The 20,948-nt window shown below is 43.6% G+C and overlaps 2 protein-coding genes across 8 annotated transcripts; one reads left to right on the forward strand and one right to left on the reverse strand.

The window, feature by feature from the left end:
• The first annotated feature begins 1,778 nt into the window (after positions 1-1,778).
• On the forward strand, positions 1,779-19,960 carry sas (stranded at second). 6 transcript variants are annotated; one of them, XM_076536717.1, is made up of 13 exons: positions 1,779-2,256; positions 11,622-12,164; positions 12,482-12,775; positions 12,881-13,073; positions 13,149-13,363; positions 13,438-13,793; positions 13,953-14,220; positions 14,957-16,243; positions 16,771-16,969; positions 17,148-17,646; positions 17,721-18,081; positions 18,208-18,426; positions 18,565-19,960. In XM_076536717.1, the coding sequence occupies exons 1-13, from the start codon at positions 2,142-2,144 to the stop codon at positions 18,570-18,572; spliced, it is 4,557 nt and encodes a 1,518-aa protein (XP_076392832.1). In that variant the 5' UTR covers positions 1,779-2,141; the 3' UTR covers positions 18,573-19,960. The 6 variants fall into 6 exon arrangements, with proteins under 6 accessions (XP_076392832.1, XP_076392828.1, XP_076392833.1 ...); XM_076536713.1 differs by having other exon boundaries at positions 18,208-18,401; XM_076536718.1 differs by having other exon boundaries at positions 18,211-18,426.
• LOC100881513 (uncharacterized) lies at positions 19,512-20,900 on the reverse strand. Of its 2 annotated transcripts, none has more exons than XM_003707236.3 (3): positions 20,762-20,900; positions 20,608-20,643; positions 19,512-20,351 (listed from the first exon to the last, which is right to left on the reverse strand). In XM_003707236.3, exons 2-3 carry the CDS (start codon positions 20,612-20,614, stop codon positions 19,750-19,752), a joined length of 609 nt encoding a protein of 202 aa, XP_003707284.1. In that variant the 5' UTR covers positions 20,615-20,643; positions 20,762-20,900; the 3' UTR covers positions 19,512-19,749. The 2 variants fall into 2 exon arrangements, with proteins under 2 accessions (XP_003707284.1, XP_003707285.1); XM_003707237.3 differs by having other exon boundaries at positions 20,608-20,676; positions 20,762-20,899.
• Positions 20,901-20,948: the final 48 nt, after the last annotated feature.

The following is a 20,948-nucleotide window of genomic DNA, read 5'->3' on the forward strand; positions in this document are numbered from 1 at the left end:
TATAGCGTTCAGACACGGCTAAAACGTTTTCGCGTGACGAAGGATCTCGTAATATAATAGAGCGGTGCGGAGAATGATTTCGTTAACGCGGAGGATTTCGAATCTGGTTCACCAACCGCGTGACATAAGACACGAACACACGTGTCGAGATCATTACAAGGGTGATACCGATGGTTGTACGTGTGAGTCCGGATAGAACCCACTCGCTTTTTCTCCGTGAAAGATTTCTCCGGCCAAACTTAGCCGAGGCCTTCCTTGACCGGACTCGATTCGTCTACAGGCTGACTCATTTATCAGGAATTTCCTTCAGAATCTTCGAAATACCGGTTACTCTTCGAGAAAAGAAATTTACTCCAACAATCGGCGTGAAAATCCTTTTGATCATCGCCGAACGCGTCCTGCATTCGTGGATCCCATTGTTCTGACTTTGTCGAAGCATCTGGAGGTGTGTCGTCACCCTGACCCACTAACACTTTCTCTCCAAGAAACTTCCAGACGAATGTGTAATCCGACATGACTAAATCAATAAATATATCGAACTTCTTACGATTTGTCTCTGATTCACGGGGCCTAAGATGAAACTTCGCTATTTTTACGATTTAAGATTAAACCTTCCTAAAACTTACGGAGAACCTCCCTAGAATCTTCCTATCTAAGCTGTCCCTTATTTCTTTAATACAACTTTTTAAAATGAAATTAAAAAACGCCGCTGTCGTACGAACGAGGTTTTTAAATTGAAATTTTGAAAGCCGTGCCATGCTCCAAATTAATACAATGACAATGATTGCGAGATGACATGGTTGCAACAGGACCCGAACGATTGTGTGTTAATTGATTCGTTAAATAAAATGAGAGAAACGACGTATGCGAACGCTGGGTTGTTTTTGTCAGAATTCTCGAGGAGAAACTGTCGCGAGTGTATTATCGAAAATTACATTGTTCTGCGGTCAGCGAGAGACGCTTTGTTCGAGCAGTAACAGCGACGATCGATAAAATACACGAGACGAAAATACGCGACAACGCACGCTTACTTTCGATTTCACCGCTTTCGCTTCGATACGTCGATGCGTTAGTTCGATTCGTATAATGCGTCTCCTAATTTCGACCTTGAAATGTCGTTTCAATGACAAAATGGCGTGTATTATGCTAAAGAATCTTTTTCGTCAATTATTTCGACAACGTTGCTTAAAGAAAATTAGTAACAGTATGAATTATCGCTGCGGTACAAAGTTCTTCGTTTAACTTTAGAAATTGTTCTACACTCGAGAATAGTACCCGTCATGCGACTACGTCTTCGGAAATCTTACTTATCGACGGTTACCGACTAAGCCACGGCAAAAGGCGACTAAATATGAAATAGTGGCAGCTCCGAGTCGTATATTAGGTTTTCAACAAAATTTCAAACTCAAGAGCATCTAAATTCTAAGGTTCTGAAATTCCTGAAGGTTCCGAAGGTCCAAAATCCCAAGGATCATCTTTGAACATTGTCATTTTTAGCGTCCCCATTTTGAGACTAGAGCCTCTAAAGGAGTAAACCTTTCTGCATCTGAACTATAGATTCTCCGTCACGCGTGCACAGTGAAAATAGCATGAAATTACTTAAGACAAAAAAGCGCGTTACGCCAATGCCTGCGAAGCAGAAGAGCGAGAGCCTAACGGCGCGTTATCCTCGAAGAAGCAGAGGTTCCCCCACCGAGTGGCGGGTGTTGATCGCGTGTCCAGGACCCAGCGTGTGTCCGTTGCTTTGGAATCAGCCTGTAAGAAGGCGAGTGTAGAGAATTCTCCGGCTGGTCGGAGAGGAGGAATGAAAGGCAAGCAAGAACCACAAGGAGGAGGTAGATCCCGCTCACCGGTGCACTTCACCTCCGGCCTCGGCACGGATCGCGACCGGATCGACCGACTAATCAGTGAACCGAGTGAATTAACGTTTCGTGAATCCCCATTTTGTGTCGTTGGCATAGTGTTTTCAGCGCTGTTGTGATCGTCGAGAGTCGTACAGGTTCATTTGGCCGAAGGGAAGCTACGTTTGATCGATCGCTGCTCGAGCGTTCGCTCGGAGTGACAGACGGTAAAGGATCCATCGAGCACGACTGGTGTTTTCAGCGTGTTTTAAGTGGAACTGTGCAGAAGAATGCGGTAGGATGCGTATCCAGGAAAGATGTTTTCTGCACGCGGTCGTAGGACTTTGCCTGTTAGGCGGAGTCGCCCTGTTGTCGTCGGCCCAAGAAGTTGAGCCACGGACACAAACCACCATCGGTGAGTCGCCACTGCCACTGTTGTTTTTGCACAGCGGATTGCTGCCGGCGGGAATCTTTGCTTTTTATAATGTCGAGGTGTCTCGCAATTTGGAGCTGTCGATGCTACCTGCCAGATTCTTTCAATGGTGTCTACCAATTTCACACCTCTAGTTATGGTCTCCGCACTTTCAGAAATTTGCCCATGTCTGTTTTTCAAATTGTTCCTCCAAATCTGGCAGTTTTGAAGTATCCATCAATATGCACGTGTTTGCAGAAGCATGTTCTTCGAATCTTGACACAAGTACCTTCGAAGTGCACAACCATCGCAGGATAAACCAATCAAATCCCTTAATTACTTGAAGATCGATTCTAAATGTAAGATCGAGTGAAACCATGATTCGCAATTTCTTACGTAACGGAACATTAACGCCCCGTAACTCGGCATCAAACGCTACCGTATAAGAAGAGTATCGCCCATCAAAGTAACGGTATTCGTATAAAATCGTGAAAAAAATTCTTCGACGATTCGATCACTGACAAAAGAGAATCAGGGCACGCGAAGACGAGTTCCCGCGAAATCGGGACTTCCGCTAGGAGACCAGCCACGCTGGCTTTTCCTCCATCTCCGGAGAGATTTTTTCCAAAAGAGGAAGAAGATTTCGCGGCAATGGAGGACGATCGGTTCGAGAAATCGCGTTGAGATGTTCAGGTTGCCCACTGACACGAATATCGGCTGTTGTCGATGGAAATTGCGCGATATCGTCCTTCTTTAATATCCGGTATTCGAATTCACAAACGGGATGGACGATCTTTTCCTAAAGATTTTCCACAAGAAGCGGAATGAAATTTTAATTCGATCTTTAATGTTGAAGATTTTAATTATCTTCGTTCGCGGAAATGAATATCCAGTTATATACCGATATCCCCTATGATCTGAGTAAAGGCAGACGATCAGAACGAAACGAGCAAGAAAGACACGACAGCGATGGTGGGCCGTAAAGTGGTGTTTATCGCGTGGAAAGTTCGTTGCAGCGATTACTTTCCACGGGGGAAGATTCCAGTGGGGAAATCGAGATCCTTACCACGCGATTCTGCGATGTTTTTGCTCCTCTGCTCGTTACCGCTTCCTCGGAATCTCTGACAACCTCGTCAAACCCTGTCGTTCGAAAACACTGATTCGAACCACCATTTCTCTTCGCATTCCGCTCGTAAAGACCTACCGTCATTCCACCTTTTCTTTCTTGCGACATTCGATAATTTCCCATGTTCCTCGCATTCAGCTTCTGGAAACATATACCCGCCATTTTCTTTTTCTCCATCGCAGAATTTCATTTGTTCGAATTACAATGTATCAAAAAGTTACCCTGGTACGTTTTGTTTATGTTCAGCATTACGGTAATTCCAAACTTCCACAATTTGTTGCAACATTTGCCGAGGCTAAATTACGAGCGAGCAAATCGTGGACGGAGCAAACCGGTTTCACAGTTGCCTTTTAATACGTCCTCTCTAATATGTACAGGTCGAGTTAGAGCCACTTTAACAGAAACTACACGTAAAAGTGCTTCGTTATCGATACATATATCGAGGGGAAAGGGAACACTCGTTCAAATCGATCCTGCGCTTTCGCACGTGTCCCCTCGTTGCTGCTTTGCGAGTCGAGCAGGTAAACAGAGAAGTTGAAGTGTGGGAAGTGTTAACGGTAACGTTGTATCCACCTGACAAACTGGTCAATACGATCCTGCAAACGTCCTTGAGGAAAAGGTCACATGGATGACCTTTAACTCAGCCGTGTCGTAAATCGTGATTCCTTCGAAGACGATTGAATGATTAATTTCTGAGGTATTCGCTACAGAAAAATATGTTGCCTACGCAATAGGAAAAACCGTTTGACAATATCGGAGTACCTGTTACGAATCTGTAAGTAGACTTGGAAGAATGTCAAATAGAAGGAACGACGTTACACCATGGAGAAAGAATTAGCTCCAACTAAATCGTCATCGTATTCTTCGTATAAATTTCTATTCTGAAATCATAAACCAACGTGAAAGTGTCAAAAGAAAATATAGAGATAGCTGGTAGCCGGTTGCTCAGGGAAGGGTTAACCGCACAACTTACCACCTCGTTCCAACCAAAGAAACCTAATCCACGTGGATATAATTGCGCCATCGCAATTACTCGTAACACGTGCTCAAAATGTAGCTTACGAACGAACAATCGGTACGTTAAGTAAATGGCAAACACGGAATTAATTAGGTCAATGATCCGGAAATTCATCGGATTCAAAAGTTTAACAAAAAGCGATATGATTCTGAAATGGAAGTTCCATCTTCTTATTCGGATCTTTGTACTCCTCTACGCACAAATGTAATTATTGTGGAGCTCGTCTCTTTCTCTGGCTATGATCACACAATGGAGGTTATTAGCGAAACAATGAAACGAATTTCACGAGGGAATGTAGGTTGCTTAGGTAGATTCGACGACGATAGCCGCTCGAGTTTCATTCAAGATTCTGTACACGGTGAACAACGCGTAAAGGTGATTAAGTAACGTGTTCGTAATCGAACAAGGAACATTAACATGTAACTTTTGTTCGATACGAGGATGTAATTTCAAAGATACCGCGCGAATTCGTTTTTTAAACATTCCGTGCGAGAAAGCATCAACAGTGACATCGACGACTCGTGAGATATCCAATATTCGAAATGGAAATATTTCGGAAAAATGTGAAACGTCTCACGAATCGTTGATAGCGGCATGCGCGAGAACTTTTATCCTCTTAGCACGAGGAAGTTCCAGAGAAATCTAGATTCACCCTATAGAATCCCCATTACACCATAACAATTCAGGCAAAAGAAACGGAAAAGAATAGATCCGATCTAAACCGTGAAGCGTGCATCTCGGTTAAGCAGACGGCGCGTGAAAGATTTTTAATTGCATCCGAGCAAAGCAATCGTTGGAAGTCCGTCCTTCGGCTCGCTTCGAAAGGCACACTCGCTCGAGTCGTCTCGCGCGTGCACGCTGCACGCCAGTTGCACCATCCCGCTGTAACGTTCTCTCCAGACAGATACGCGTCTTCTTGCGGACGGCCTGCTAATTAAATGACGATTACGTCTCTCTGATATGTATAATCTTTTTTGATTCGCGCAACTACCGCCAACTTTCTATTTCGTGTTCCACCGGTCCCACGCCACCGACTACTGTTCCCGTTTCAATCTCCTTCGAGTTTGTTGCTTCGATTGACCAAGATATTAGCACCGAAATACTACAATGCCCAGATGCTACAGTACTTGGATTCTACTACTCTGAGATACTGCGACGCAGGTGCTGAGAGACTGAGATTCTATAATGTTGAGATACCAGAACTTAAAGCCAAGTGTCTTCAAATGTCTACATCCGAATTCGATGTATCAAAAGCTTCTTACATAACTCCTGTATATTACTTTCGTCGTATGTTATTGTCGGAAAGAAAAGAAGCATTACAAATTAACAAGGATCTCTGAAGGTCTCATAAAGGAACGCTAGCCAGCTAACCTGGTTAACGGTACCATAAATACGCGAGTGAACGTATTCTCTTCTTTATATTCCTGGCACGAGCGTAGGTCCCCTTGATATCTTTGTTACAACTACTTCACAATGCTGTCCTCTGATCATCTGCATAACCTGTTCGATGCTTGGAAAACAGTCATTGAAACCAGCTGAATTTATCGTCCAAAAGGAATTAAACGATTAATCTTCCGGTTATCTATTCTTACAAATATAAGATACTTTATCTTAAAAAAAAATTTGATGTCCATTGTTGAGAGAAATCGTAAATATGAAGTTCGAGCAAAGAATATTTAATGCGGCAAATACATCAAGTAAAATAATTAATCCGTACTGGTTTGCTGTATCATTGTTCTTCAAAAGCGTACGACTTTCTCCCAGTGACCATTGGATATCGTTGTAGCCCGAGGGACGATAATTAAGTTATCGGTATTGTCGATCTATTTATCGAAACCGTTTAATTTCCACGTAACTTTCCCTCGATCGACTTTCCTACGCTTCTCTAGATCGCGCGGGAGCACAATGGAAAGAAATGTGCTTGTACGACGGAAAGAAACAACAATGAATGGAGATCGCGTGACTCGGCGCATTAAAGTCTCTTCGAATCGCGTTTTATTTGAAAAGCATACGTGTTACAAAAGTTTACAACGCCGTGTGACCTAACAAAACTTGCGAGAATTATTTATGACAAACTTCTGAAAACTTGTAACATGTTGGTATCAGAAACGAGAGAGTTTTATCGTTGGCCAATAAGCTTTCCGTTAACGCGTTACAAGTACCATTTTACGGTACTTTGGTGTTATGAAATCGTGGCGGACTTTCTATGCCTTCGTATCTAAAATTTGACACGCAACTCTCTAACAATAGTTTGAACAAGTAATTATGAAGTATTTCGCCGCGATCCGTTGATAATGGAGTTTGAAAAAGTAGTTCGTCAAGATAACAGAATAAGTGGTACGATGTTCGAATAATTCCGTGTCGTTGATTTAATTGTTGGTACACCAGGTATACGAGATATTACTCAAGCTTCGTGCACGCGAGCACACCTATTACATTCCGTTCGCGTAGAACGCGAAGATCGCCGTAGACGAGAGGGCAGAGAACTCTTCTAGGCTTCGGGTCTGCAACTCGTCTTGTCTTTAAATCGATCACGGTTACTTCGTTGCCTAGAAACTGTTTGCTATCGCTTCTGCTATCGTGCTTTCTACGAATATGGATGAAGTGCATGCATATCGAAGAAAGTTTGTAACCGTTCCGCTGCGGCCATTATTCGAACAAAATCGGTTGCTTAAAGTACGAACGAAATACGAAGGAAAGAATATGAATTCATACGTGAAAGTGTTAACAGTTGCTGTCTCTTTGCTTTCTCGATGGAAAAAGATAATGTGGTACGCGTTAAAAATTCACGACGTAAGCACGTAATTGCATACATCCCTTTAATTATATGGTCGCGATACTGAAACGTGTCGTTGGAGTCATAAAGTCACGTTTGTAACGAGCGAATAGGTAGATTGAACTCGGAGACTTGAACGCCCGCATGCGAACGATCTTTCGTAAATAGATTACTTTGCGATTTCTATTCGAAAGCATCGGTTGCAATGGAAAGCGTATTTAGAGATTTTATAGAAAGAAAAAAAATTCAAGCGAGATGTAGCAAAAGATTACAGAATTGCACACTGGTTTATCAAATTTTGAGGAAGGTTGCTTTTCCTACAAGTCCCTCAGCGTATTTATGTTTAAGAAAAGACCTGTTTGCTGTATAAAATATTAAATCGATACATTTATACAGGAATGCGACGTATAATGAATTACAATGCGCATCTCTTAGATGTTGAAATGAGTTCACGATTTTGTGAAGCATTATATTGCACTGTCGAACGAAGCAGAATCGATAAACTGGTTGCATCATGAACACTTGCGGTCGATTCCATTATTCAATCTCTAGATTTATTCATCTAAGGTAAAGTGTAGTTGCTCAAAGCAGCGAAGTGAAAGCATAATATCGGATCACCCAGATATGGCTGACGGTTTTATTCGTTTAATTAGAAATACTTTACAAATGACGCGTAAAAGTTTTGAACGTAACAGAAATTTCTTTAATAAGAACGCGTAAAATACTGGAATCTTGTTGAATTTTCTTCCGTCAACTCGTCGAACGAAATAGTACGTTGCCCGATTACCTAGAAACCAACAGGTTGACAGATGGAAATAGCAGCGGTCGGACAACGATTCGATTTGCCTTTCGCATTCCGGTATCACGAGCTCGTTCTTCCTGCGATGGGAACCGTTAGTTTCACGGGACCAATGCTTATGTTAGTATCTCCGATACAAAAAGAGTAGAACAGAAAATAGAAACAATGGGCGGCGATCGAACGCGAAGATACTGCTATAGAAAGTCTGAAAAGTTCTGAATTTACTTTTGTTTACAGTTATTAGTGACTTTGTTGCGTAGCTTTTTAAGCCTTCTAATTAGCAGTTGGAGCTTGATGACTTTGTACAGTGAATCGTACAATTTACTAAGTAAAATAATAAATTTCTTCGTTAACTGCTCATGCTCCAGTTGGCTACTTCGAAATAAATAACGAATACACAATGCTTCCTGGATGTTCCTGCGAAATCTTCGACAATTGTCTCGAACGAAGCTTTGTCTTCAACCTACGGTAATCGTAGGAAACGAATTCCTCTTCGAGGCGTAGCCTCTCGCTCTTAAAATGCCACCATTCCAAACCCTCGCTTTTCATCTTTAACAGAACTCAATCTCGTGGAACACCGCTCGAAAATTAAAACCGCTATTTTTTCTCACATTCCAGCGAGACAGGTTTTCGAGCGTTTCGAAAGAAGTCGTGTGTCTCGAACCGATCGAATAATAATCGACTGATCAAATGCGTTCTATACTTCTCAAATTTACTAGGACGTTCAATTTTTATGTTCGATGTTAATATCCAAAATGTGAGAACATTTAAAGATCGATGATAGAAGAAAGAAAGAGTTCAATTATGTGGCTACATTAGAAACCGTTATTTACTTGATCTAAGCAGAATGGAAGGCGAGCACGCGATATCGAATCAATCGCTTTCAATCAGAAGGCAAAAACCACGGAGGAGCATCGTTCAGTGGCGTGCAGAACGTAAAAGTCGCTTGGAAAAGTCTGACGAGTGAAATGTAACTGGCGAAGCAAAAGCATGCTACGTGTGCATTTGTGGGCCAAGTAGCGCACGACACTGGCTGGCTTCTTCCGAAACACTTTTGCCACTGCTCGATAACTAAATTTTCTCTAATGAATTATTCCGAAGCACTTTTTCTGCCTCGTCCGTCGACGCGCGACCAGAAAAAGGGCGTTGACGATTTTCATCGTCCAATTTCAATATTGCCAGAGTAAACGATCGAAATTATAGGTCGTTTCGAAAGCAATTGTTAACGAGTCATCGGTCGTTGAGAAAGAAAAGAAAAAACGTAAAGTCACCGCGGCGAAACGTGATGTATGAAACGAAATAATGATCATGCGGCGAGTAGCAAGTAGGATAGAATACCGTATGGTCAAAGGCATGCTCGGTGACCGACTATTTGAACCTCCCTCTTTCTCCTCGTCACCTTGCCTTCAGGCTATTCCGTTCAGTTTCTGTTTCTCTTTTTTTCTCCACCTTTCATTTTGCTCTCGAGCCTTTCGTACGAGTCCTCGCCGTGTAAAACACCAGCTAATTCTGGAGCAAACGACCATTAACCGATTATTTCACGTTATCGAATAGTCGCGATACCGAAACGCTGGAATACCAGAAACTATGACTTCTTGATATAAGCTTAACGATTGGAAAGTATCTTCCGTAGATAGTTTACTGTCCGCTCGTCGAAAAGTCTATCGCGATTTGTTCTTCGCTGCTCGAAATCTTTGAGCGCTCGTTTTCCTGTCGGTCGGCCGATTTCGAGCTCGAAACGCCTCTTAAATCTTCTCTTTCTTCGCGAGGAAGCATATAACGCTGCCTGAAAAGGATGGTCTGTTCATGGTACAAGAACGATTACGCGGAACGAAAATTCGTTTACTGGCTTCGAAGTGCTAAATTTCTCTCCGTTTAGACACGACCGTGTTACGTAGTGGAACGTTCCTCTCGTTGCCGCGTTTACATCACCTTCTACCTGGAAGTAACTACGGTTCAAGGTCTTGCCGAGGCTGTTCGAGGGGTTTCTTCTAGCTTATGATCGAGAATTCCGAGAAAATAGAATTTTATTATTATTACTGATATACGTTCTTACCGATGTTTTTATCGCTAATGCAGATTTTCTTTTTTCCCTAGTATACGGGTATAATTCCGAGAATGTAAATGGAAATTTTATTGCCCGAGACTTTTTTGATTCCATGTTCTCGGAAGGAACGCAATAAATTATTCGATTAATTAATATTTACGAACTCGCTGCAATTATCAGTTTAGTATCGTGCGTTAAATAAATCTTCGTCCGTTCGTTTCATCTACGTACGAGTATCTTAACACCGAAAGTGTTATGACGTTAATCGGTTTGATCTGTAATTGCACGGTGGTGCACGTAAGTAACAATAAGTTAGGTTCGCACAACGAAACGCGCTGTCCACGGTGAGTTCATGGACGACGCGGTGTTTCCGGCGACGAGCAAGCCGAGTGAAGATCCTTTTAATGTACGATGAGTAATTCCGCGTTCCACGACTACCTTTCTTGGATATAATCATTTCGAGACCGAAAGCAACCTGTTTCTCGACATACGGAAATGGATGTCGACGATAACGCTAGAAACAGCTGTTTCCGGTCTCCCATTCCTGCGCTCACCGAAAAACGATTTTTCGTCGGAAGAGTATACACTTCTAATGCACAACACGGATTTGAAACGGTATGTAGGATAATCTGTAAGTGGTTATTTTAAAATAAAACATAATTTTACGGTTCTGGGATCGAGCGACTTAAACCTGCCGCGAAACTCGTTCGTAACGAGGATTAGAAGCAGCTCGATGATGTAAGCAGCATCGAAATACCGTTCGTTGCAATGAATCGTAATTACCAAACATTACCGGCATATACCGTAACTTTAGAACCATAATCCTGACCAAACGGTACAGATTCGCGGTGTGCACGCGATCGTCTGTAAAATATCGGTATCGTTGCACTGGACGTCCTTCGATCCGATGGATCCTTTTCACCGTTCTCTCTCCCGATAATACCGAATCGCGATCGCGAGTATTAATTGCTTCGTGCTAAATACATCGATCGCCGATGACCCTCATCACCCGTTACTTTACATTCGTTTCGTATTGCACGAAGCGGAGGAAATAAAATTTGCATCGTAAATAACATAATTGTGTGTCTGATTACACACCGTAAACGTATGATCGATATAACGGTAGTAAGGTTATAGGTTTGAAATTTAGTATCGAAAGAAGCGAGTTGTAAGAAGTTAAGAAAGATAAGGAGCCGGATTTCTTTTTCGGGCCATCGTCGATATGTATGCACACGGCAAGCAGAAAAGGAGACCGTCACCTACTTACACGTAAAATCGTTACGTACAGTATCTTGGAACGAACGGCCGACCACGTCAGGTGGCTCGCGATGACGAACATCGGCCTCGTGTGAACCGGTCGCACCGTTACGCTTCCCCATTCATGCGATGACGATTAAGAGTCATGGTCACCTCGACTTTCGATAGGGGTCGACCAATCCGGTTACATTCCTGCCGGGACGGCTGAAAAACCTCGGGAAAAATACCGAGCGAATGACAGCTTTGTTTAGAATCCATTATGCGCGAGTCGTCTCTCGCACGATTACGTTAACAAATATCCTCGAACGTAGTCGTTCGCATCTAAATAAAAAATGAAATTTACAGGTAGCATCGTCGAGGAGGTGCCAGGTGTCGAACCGCTTCGCAGCGAAAAGAACGAAACCGTCGAGCGGAAGTCCGAGTACCCTGCTAAAGACCAGGACTCCAAGACAACGGTAGAGCCGAAAAAGAAACCGGTAGATTTCAAGATCAAAACCGATCAGAAGTACCAGAAAGCTATCAAAGACGATGACTCGAAACGAGGAGAAACGAGCGAGCCCGCAACGACTACCTCGATGTCGACAGCGGAAGAGACTACGACAAAGTCGATAGACCTTGCATCCGTTACGATTCCCTTTCTGTTTCGTGGCGAACCTATCGTAACTCCGTCGAACGAAACGATCTTGAGAGAATTGTCGATGGTGAGCAGCTCCCCGTCGACGTTAGAGAACACCGGTAGCACTACAGAAGCTCGGGCAATGGAAGATACCGCTCAGTTTAGAGGTAGAGCCCTCAACATCTCGGCACCGGAACCAACGAACTCCTTGCACTCGAATATCACCGACCTGAGCGACGTTAGCATGGACGACGACGACAAAGAAGTCGAAGGTAATTAATTTGCAGCAGGATGTTGATCGACCGATTACGATAACTCTGGGAACTCGTAGTTGTCAGATGTTGAAACGCTTTGCACTTGTACATTCGTGTGCAAACGATGACCTCTTTTAATAGGCAAATGGTAGGAAGCAGTGATCTATCCTCCATTCTCTCTTATCCTGAATACCCTTAATTTTCCTATTATCCTACTACCTTAGACAGTATCTAGGTAAAAATGAGAATGATAGGTACGGTGCCATGGTAGGATATGACGATTGGGATGAGATGATGGAGAAGAATACCTACCTAATTAAATTCTATTGCTGCAGGTGGCGAGTACGTAGCTCTTCACAACGAAACTGCCATAAATATCTCTTCGACGCTACTGCCAATGGTGACGGTATGCGTAGAGGGAAATCATACTTATTCGATCGGCGAGAAGATCGTGAGGGGCTGCGAGGAAAAATGCGTGTGCGGCGAGGGCGGCGTGGCAATGGATTGCAAACCACTTTGCAGTTCGCCATATGTCAGGGCAAATAGAGGAATCGAGGACCCGTTGTGCCAAGAAAAGCTGGTCAGCGAAGAACCGTGCTGCGCGATTTTGGTCTGCGCTGCTGATTCGGGTGAGTCTCGATTCGCCGTTGTTACGCTGAAAGTTTCGAAAATCTTTGGATTCTCGAAACAATCAAACGTATGTTGAGATTAAATTACTCGCTATCGTAATGTAGCACCCGAACCGGAGGAAACTTGCGTGTTCGGGAACAAAACAGTGATGAGAGGCCAACGCGTAGAGGATGGCTGTTCGAGAATCTGCATCTGCGAAGCCGGCGGTAACCTAAAGTGTCAAGCGAGGTGTCCACCGAACGACACGACCTCCGCGACCAATCAGCACGACCGTTGCGTTGTCCTCACCGATCCAAGGTACCAGATCCTCGTCGCATTTAAATTTGTTAACGTCAAGGTTCATTTAAAGTTCCTTTCGTCTTCCTTGTTCAGAGACTCTTGCTGCACGATCACCCTCTGCGACGTCACTCTAGGTGACCACGAGATTAGGCCGGAAACCTCGAACGACCTGACCGTGAACCTTACCGACGTGAAGGTCCTCAATTCGACGGCGATCAAGCTAAAGTTGTCCGCGAAGAATCCTCAAGACGTCACCGTAGAAATATCCGACAACAATCACGTGTGGAGGCAGCAGAAACCCGACAGAGGTGAGAGCCATTTACGAGGTGGCTGAAATTTATCGAACCGATCAACTTACTCAAAGATAAACGCTTTAACGCAGAGGGTATCTTGTCGAATTTGGAACCCGCCCACTCGTACTATGTGCGAGTGATCGAAGGAAGTCGAACAGGCCCGGCCCTGCAGGTCTTTCTTCCCGCGGAAGTGGTCAAGACGAACATCTCGGACAAAATGGCAGACAAAAATTCCTGCAGCCACATGGGGAAAACGTACAAGATGGGAGCCGAATGGTACGACGAATGCATTTCTTTCTGCACCTGCGTAGAGGGTGGCAAGACGGAGTGCTTGACCATCGAGTGCCCCACGGATTTTGGACTGGACGTTTTGGACCCCCACTGCTTGGACTGGGAAACTGTACCTCCTAATTTCATCCCAAAACCCCCACACTGTTGTCCTCAGGTAAAGCTAACTTCCTCTATGATACGATGATAAAATGATAGGGATCAGTCAATGACTTCTTCGAATTCGTGTTCTTCGCCGTCATTGTTACATAATTAATTTAATGACGTTTCAATTAATTAAGGTCTAAGGAGGTAATAATCGGTGCAACATTTACAGGAAGTGCGATGTAGAAATAATGGGTCTTGCAATTACGAGGGCAACATGTACGACAACTGGAGCGAGTTGCCCACGAACGTGACCGGATGCGAGAAACGATGTTACTGCGAGATGGGAAATGTATCCTGTCAGGCTGCTTGTCCACCGGTCCCAGCATTGCCACCTGCGACTCTGCCTTGTCCTCAGTACCAGGTTGCCTTGATGCATTTGCCTAATGACGAGTGCTGTCTGGAATGGGGTTGCAGTCATTCGTCCAGTCAGCTACCAGGTAAATCCGTACTGTAGCGATAAAAGAAAGTCTCCCTATGTTCGCTAACGAGAGGAAGAGTACAGCGATTTTCCTTCTCGCAGAATGGACGTACAGGGTACCGAAATTGGAAAATAAGCTTGTTCCTTAGGAACGACTTAATATCTTTGTGTCCGTGCACGGATGCTCTGTACGTTTATCAGCGAATCTTTGAAAAGTAGAATTTCTCGAGTCGTTAACGTGGTTTCCCTGGTGGCGGTGACACTACCGTTGACGTCCTTGTAGTTTTCTTCGAGAGACCGCGAAGAGGATCCGATAGACTGGTTTTGGGTAGATGGTGACGCTTACTGTCCCGCGGACCTGACTGGAACTTTCCAGTGTAAACGAAGTGTACATATTTTCGACTATACCCAGAAATTTTGCACATTTCATTGTCGCACCGTTATCATCGATTTTGGTCGCGTCGTCTGAACCGTTCGTCGCTAGACCACGTATCCTCCTCGTCCTAGATCCCTCTGTTTCGAGAAACGATGAAAAGACACGAATACGTGAACGAGATCCTTCCTACATCTAACATGAGACACCGTACACTGATTCGAACAGGAAGAGGAATGGCTGTAAATGCATGCTCTGTACGGCCGCGCTTGTACATACTTGGACCGTATTGCTGTAAATATGCATGAAGGATTACGGACAGCTCGTCGACACGATTCGATTCGACGACCACGTCTGTGACAATCGACTTTGCTTATTGCAGGAACGAACGCGACGCCCGCGTTCCCGGGCCCCTTAGCCACAGACACGTTCGATAGCAAAAGACCGACTAACAACTCGGGATCGACCGGGCCCAGCCAGCAACCGGGACGTGGGACTTCGAAAGACGTTGTTAACGCGCACACAGACACCACCACCACCCACGGACTCTTCCATTACCCCATGGACCCTGGACACCCCACGGTACCGTACAACGGACCGTACAGTCCCGACTACAAACCCACTCATCCCACCGTAGAGGATGTGTTCCACTTGTCTCCCCACACTGAGAAACCTCCGATGATCCCGAAAGAGAAGTCCAAGTCGAAAGCGGACGCCAAGAAACCGGTCGAGCCTATCGCGAAACCGCACAAAGACGACTACTTTCCTGGACCGTTGGCGCCGGATAAATTCCCCGACAAAAGCCTACTTCCCGTCAACGCGAACGAGAATCAGCCGTTCATACCGACTCCCTTGAATCCTAACAAGCTACCGCCCACTCAGAAAATCGCTCACCCGACGGATCATCCGCAATTCATTCCGCTGAATCCACACCACGATGGACCAGGATTCGCGAACGTTCCTCAAAACGGTTTTAACGCGCCGCTCGACAATTCCGCGACAGGCCCCGCTTATGTCCCTTCCATACTAGCCGCGGATGGTCTCGATCCTAACGTGATCGTTCCCGTGAATCCTAAGAAGAAAACTCCCTCGGGCGACGCGTTCGACGCGGACAAGGGTAAACATCCGGGAGGATTGGCCACTAGACCGAAACCGAATCCCGAACAAGAGGTACTTCCCGAAGAATTGTATCATCTTATTAATCTGCAACACCCAGGGTTGGTACAACTGGACCATAATCCACCCGAAGGCCACCCAGGCTTGTACGATATCCATCAACAGATATCGGGTCAGAAACACACGCCCAACAATCAAATTCAACCAGGGTACTTTGGTCCGTCGGCCAGTGGTCCGAAGAAGCCCATGAAGCCTCCTCACGTTTACACGCAAAAGAACGAAAACGGCCAGACGACGTATCACATTCACACGCCAGACATACCGAACACGCCACAGCAGATCGAGGAACTGTTAGCACACATCGGCCAACACGATCCTAATCCTGGACCGTTCCAACACTATCCCGGCCAACCGGCCATACCCCATAACGTGCCACCGGCTGCTCCGGCCGCTACTCTTCACATTGACGCTCACATACCGCATTCAGGACTCACGCACTTGAACCATCCGTTCGCAGCACAAACGCCCAACCAGTCAGGTTCGTCCCTGTTCGGTAAACGAAACTTTTATAGTTCATAGCAGGAGATAATTCGCGTAGATACGGTCGAGAACCGGCGGCGATCTCCGCTTCATTTTCTAGACCAGCGATGGGCAACTGTGCCTAGGATAATACTTTCGGGATCCGAGAAGTTGCCAGTCGAGCAATAAAAGTAAACTGTCTTAACTCCCAAAGAGTACACTCGGGCGTGGAGTATTAGGGAGGGCTTAAACGAAGTCTAAGACAAATCTACGAGGGTAAAGCCTAGGAACGTCCACCATTTTTGTCAGATTATGTAACCGTGCACCCCCGCGAGCACAGTTGTCCATCACTGTTGTGTAGGTCAGACTTGCACAACTCTTCCCTGTTAATTGGCAACGCTATCTCGAATCTTGATATTACAAATCGCTCGCTCTAATGTATAATACTTGTCTTATTTGTTAACAACAACAACGTAGTCATTGTTCTGTCACTGATCTAACGTGTACACAGTGATAACTAATACATTATAATAACATGGAGCTACTCTTGATGAACTTTAGGCATGGAACATAACGTACCATCAGGTTTCCCGTTGCCTGGTACCATCCCAGGATTCCCTGCTGCTTCTTCCGCGGACGAAGTCACCGTACAGATCCTCGAAGCCCTGGATGAGCACACCGTTCGTCTGGTTTTCACCGTTCCACAAGTTTTGGTCGGGCTTCATGGCCGTGTCGAGCTGCGATACACCAACGATAAAACGTACTTTGCTTCGTCCGTCTAATACCGCAACCATGGAATTTATTTTTTGCTCGAAGTCTATCGATCCCTCGAGATAAAATTGTAATTCTTTACAATTCTTCAGCAATCGCGATTTTGGGCAAAGAATAATTCTACGTGAGAAGTAATACAAATGCAATAAACTCTGTTTGTCCCACAGAAACTTTGACGTCTCCACCTGGAAGTCCCAAGTATTCGCTCCTCCGAATGACCTGATCGCGACCCCACAGCTAGAGTTCGAATTAGGCGATCTGAAGCCATCCACCGAGTACAAGGTGAAGATCACGGTCAAGTTAAAGGATCTGGCCAACAGTCCTACCAGCAAGATCTACAGCGTGAGGACATTGGAGAAGAGAGCCGAGGCGACCACGCTACCACCTCAGATACCGATCGACGCTGAACTTCAAGCAACAGAGGTCAATTCTACCTGGGTCAACGTAATGTGGAGGACGTTTACCGAATACGAGTTGCAGTTCATCGACGGTGTTCAGCTAAGGTACAAGGAGCAAGGAAACAAGATGTACGCTGCCACACCGTTGATCCACAGGGCGGTTCAGAATTACGTGATCGAAAATTTGAAACCGTCGACCACTTACGATGTTGGTATTTACTTCGTGCCATTCCCGGGGCAATTGACGGAACTAATCAGCGAGAAGACGGTGAGTTACCTTTAATTACGAATGACAACGGACAAGAACCTGTTTTTCAAGTTGTCTCTTCCTTTCCTTCGAAGATTCGCGTGACCACGTCGATGGAACCAGACCCGTATTCGTTCGACGTCAAGGTAGAAATTAAGACGATCAAATCAACGGATGTGGAGGTGACGTGGAGCGGAGTGCCTTACCCAGAAGACAAATACGTGAACATCTATAGGGCGATCTATCAAAGCGACAGCGGTAAAGAGGATACGAGTACGTTCAAGATCGCCAAGAGAGATTCCCACCCGAAGACCGTGATCAGCGACCTGAAACCGGGCACCAGGTATCGTCTGTGGCTCGAGGTTTACTTGACCAACGGAAGGATCAAGAAAAGTAACGTACAGGACTTTGTTACCAAGCCTGGCATACTCCTACCTGGTACGGTCTCTCATCAAGGTATGCAAAATGTGTAGTAAAGTTAACATGTTATACATCGATAACTGCTTATTTTGTAATAAATGTGTGCTTCGGAACATTTGTAATTATATCACGCCATAAGTATTTAGTATTTTCACTTTTCAGCAGGAAAGCTTGCGTCGCTCCCCCTTCACGAAAGTGATTATTATGGGCCCTTGGTAGTAGTGGCCATTGTCGCATCTCTAGCGATCTTGTCGACTCTAATTCTTTTGATGATGCTAATGAAAAGAAGAACTAGCAGTAAGGCTGACATATCCTCCCGTAAAACCACGTCGGCGTACGACAATCCTTCCTACAAGGTAGAATTACAACAAGAGACTATGGGTAATTTATTCTCATTGTTCTAATACGTTAAACCGATTAATGGCTTATATATCACTTTTCGATATTCGCATGCATGAGAGCTGCTCTTTATAATCGCGTATAATTGATTGTACAACGAGGTTCATCGTTTTTTTTCAGACCTGTGAGGACGCTGTGAACGGAATATCGAACGGTAGGAACAAACATTCTGATCACGAGATGGCCACCATCAACGTTAAAGAGACCGCTTGAGGTTTAATAATTTATTAAATTCTATTTATTTCTACGTTCGTTGAGTCCTTCCATGTTATCGTCAAAAATATTTCTCGAACGATTATACAACGGACTTGCTACGCGAAGGACTGATACCAGAAAGTGCCTGAGACTACTATTGGCATAATTAGAACTTTCGTGTAGGATGGGTCAGGTGGACTTGTTTCTCCATGCTCACCGAGTACAGTACATTTCCATAGGGAAAATGGCAATGCGAAAAGAATTTTTCAACTTTCATAATTCCAAATCTCGTCATTTCCAAATTCCCAAGTTCCGAATTTTAAGAAATGAAAATCCTACCATCCATTTCCATTGCTACTTTTTTTTTTAAGGAAAAACCTGCTGTACTCGGTGCTGAACCTACTCCAATAATTTCGGACGAAGGAGCTCAGCCCACCTTGAACCCATCCCAATTATGCCAATGGCAATTACTAAAAAGCGATATGCAATATGAACAGCGCAATAAGAAACGTAAATCGTTTAACAACTTTCGATAAGTGGTAATGTAATTAAAACTTGTACATAGCGTTATCGTGCGACGTTAACGATCGCGTTTAGATGATAAGGTAACGATTTAAGAGGAGCAGAGTTCACGAAGGAAATATCGTTCTACATAGATAACGGCGAATGCGAATTCGTAATGGTTCCCTATACGTGCATTATTGATCCATACGCGTTTATTTTATGTATTTAATGTATGTTAAGTCGTAAACAAGCAATCTCATTGGATCACAATGATTCAGTTTGCATTTTGTACAGTCTGCATTTACAGTGTTAGAAATTTATATGATAAATAAGGTATATTACAATGTTTGAGTCCGAATCGAATAAAATTGTTTATAAACTATGAAAAGGATTTTATTATCAAGGAATCTGGCACATATAACAATGTTGTACACTTATTCTAGAAACTACCTTGCCATACGAAAGACAACTTCATGCTTAGCTTATAATCTAGATTCTAGAAGATACAAAAGTTACGATGCTAGACATATAATTTGTTCTTATAATTGAGTAGTAAAACAGAATGCTGTCAAAACTGGATTCAGGCATGCAAAAATATAGAGAAGTTTAAAATAATTTCTTCAATTCAGATTCCATTTGCAGGGGATCAGTCGTAGGTGCGTATCTAGACACAACTTTCCCTTCTTTGTTTACGATAAATTTAGTGAAATTCCATTTGATACCATCTGTCACAAATCCACCTGCTTGTGTCTTCAACCATTTCCATAGAGGATGAGCATTGTCTCCATTAACATCAACCTTTTCAAAAACATCAAAAGTGACATTGTATTTTTTGACAAAATCCAAAATTTGTTCTGCAGATCCTGGTTCTTGACCACCAAACTGATTAGATGGGAATGCAAGAATCCTTAATCCTTCTTTCTCGCTGTATTTTTCGTACAATTGTACAAGTTCTTTGTAATTCGTGTCAGTTAGTCCACAGTTGCTGGCTACATTAACAATTATACAAACATGACCACGATATTTGTCTAATGACACATCATTGCCCTTAATATCTCGAGCATGAAAATCATAAATTGTCGTGGCTTGAGCCCAATCTTTGTCCTGATTAAAAAATGCTCGTGTTGTAGCTGGACATTGTTCCTCCTTGTTTTCACACTCTTCTGCTATGGCACTGCAGAAAAGCAGTACTGTCAAAACCACTAATTCTAGAAAAAAAAAGTAACAATTTTAAAATATAAAATTAAGCAATATTTTATGCTTCAATTTTGTTAAAACAAATAATTTCGAATGATAGAAGTGCTTGACACGTTTGAATACCTAGATGTCACCGTTAATAAAAAGAAAAAACGCGGGAAAGATGACCTCGAACTGATTTAATACGCACTTGATTGTCGATGAATAAATCGTATGATAAACGTTATGAAATTAGAAGTTATAATGAAATTTAAGAAAAGTACTTACTCAACATTTTGCTTCGAGAATATTACCGCACTAATACTGTTTATAAAAAACAAAATTGAATATTATTTCCTGTAAAATTAATCACGACCATGAATTACTATAACAATGTTCGTTAATTAAAACGATTGAAAAAAGAAATAGAAACAATAGTTACCGGTCAACGAAGGTATTTACGCTTTGACTTGTTGATTGCAAATGCGTGGATCTTTCCTTTGTCCAGAGTTTTTAAGATTCGCGAAACGCACTGACCTCTGTCCAGCGTCCTTGAATTAGTCTCATCATGGATTCTCGAATGCTCTCAAAATAAAGCAACGAAATTTTACCTTTTATTTCAATCTGTT

Source organism: Megachile rotundata, chromosome 10, assembly GCF_050947335.1.
Source record: "Megachile rotundata isolate GNS110a chromosome 10, iyMegRotu1, whole genome shotgun sequence".
In the NCBI taxonomy this organism is placed as follows: domain Eukaryota; kingdom Metazoa; phylum Arthropoda; class Insecta; order Hymenoptera; family Megachilidae; genus Megachile; species Megachile rotundata.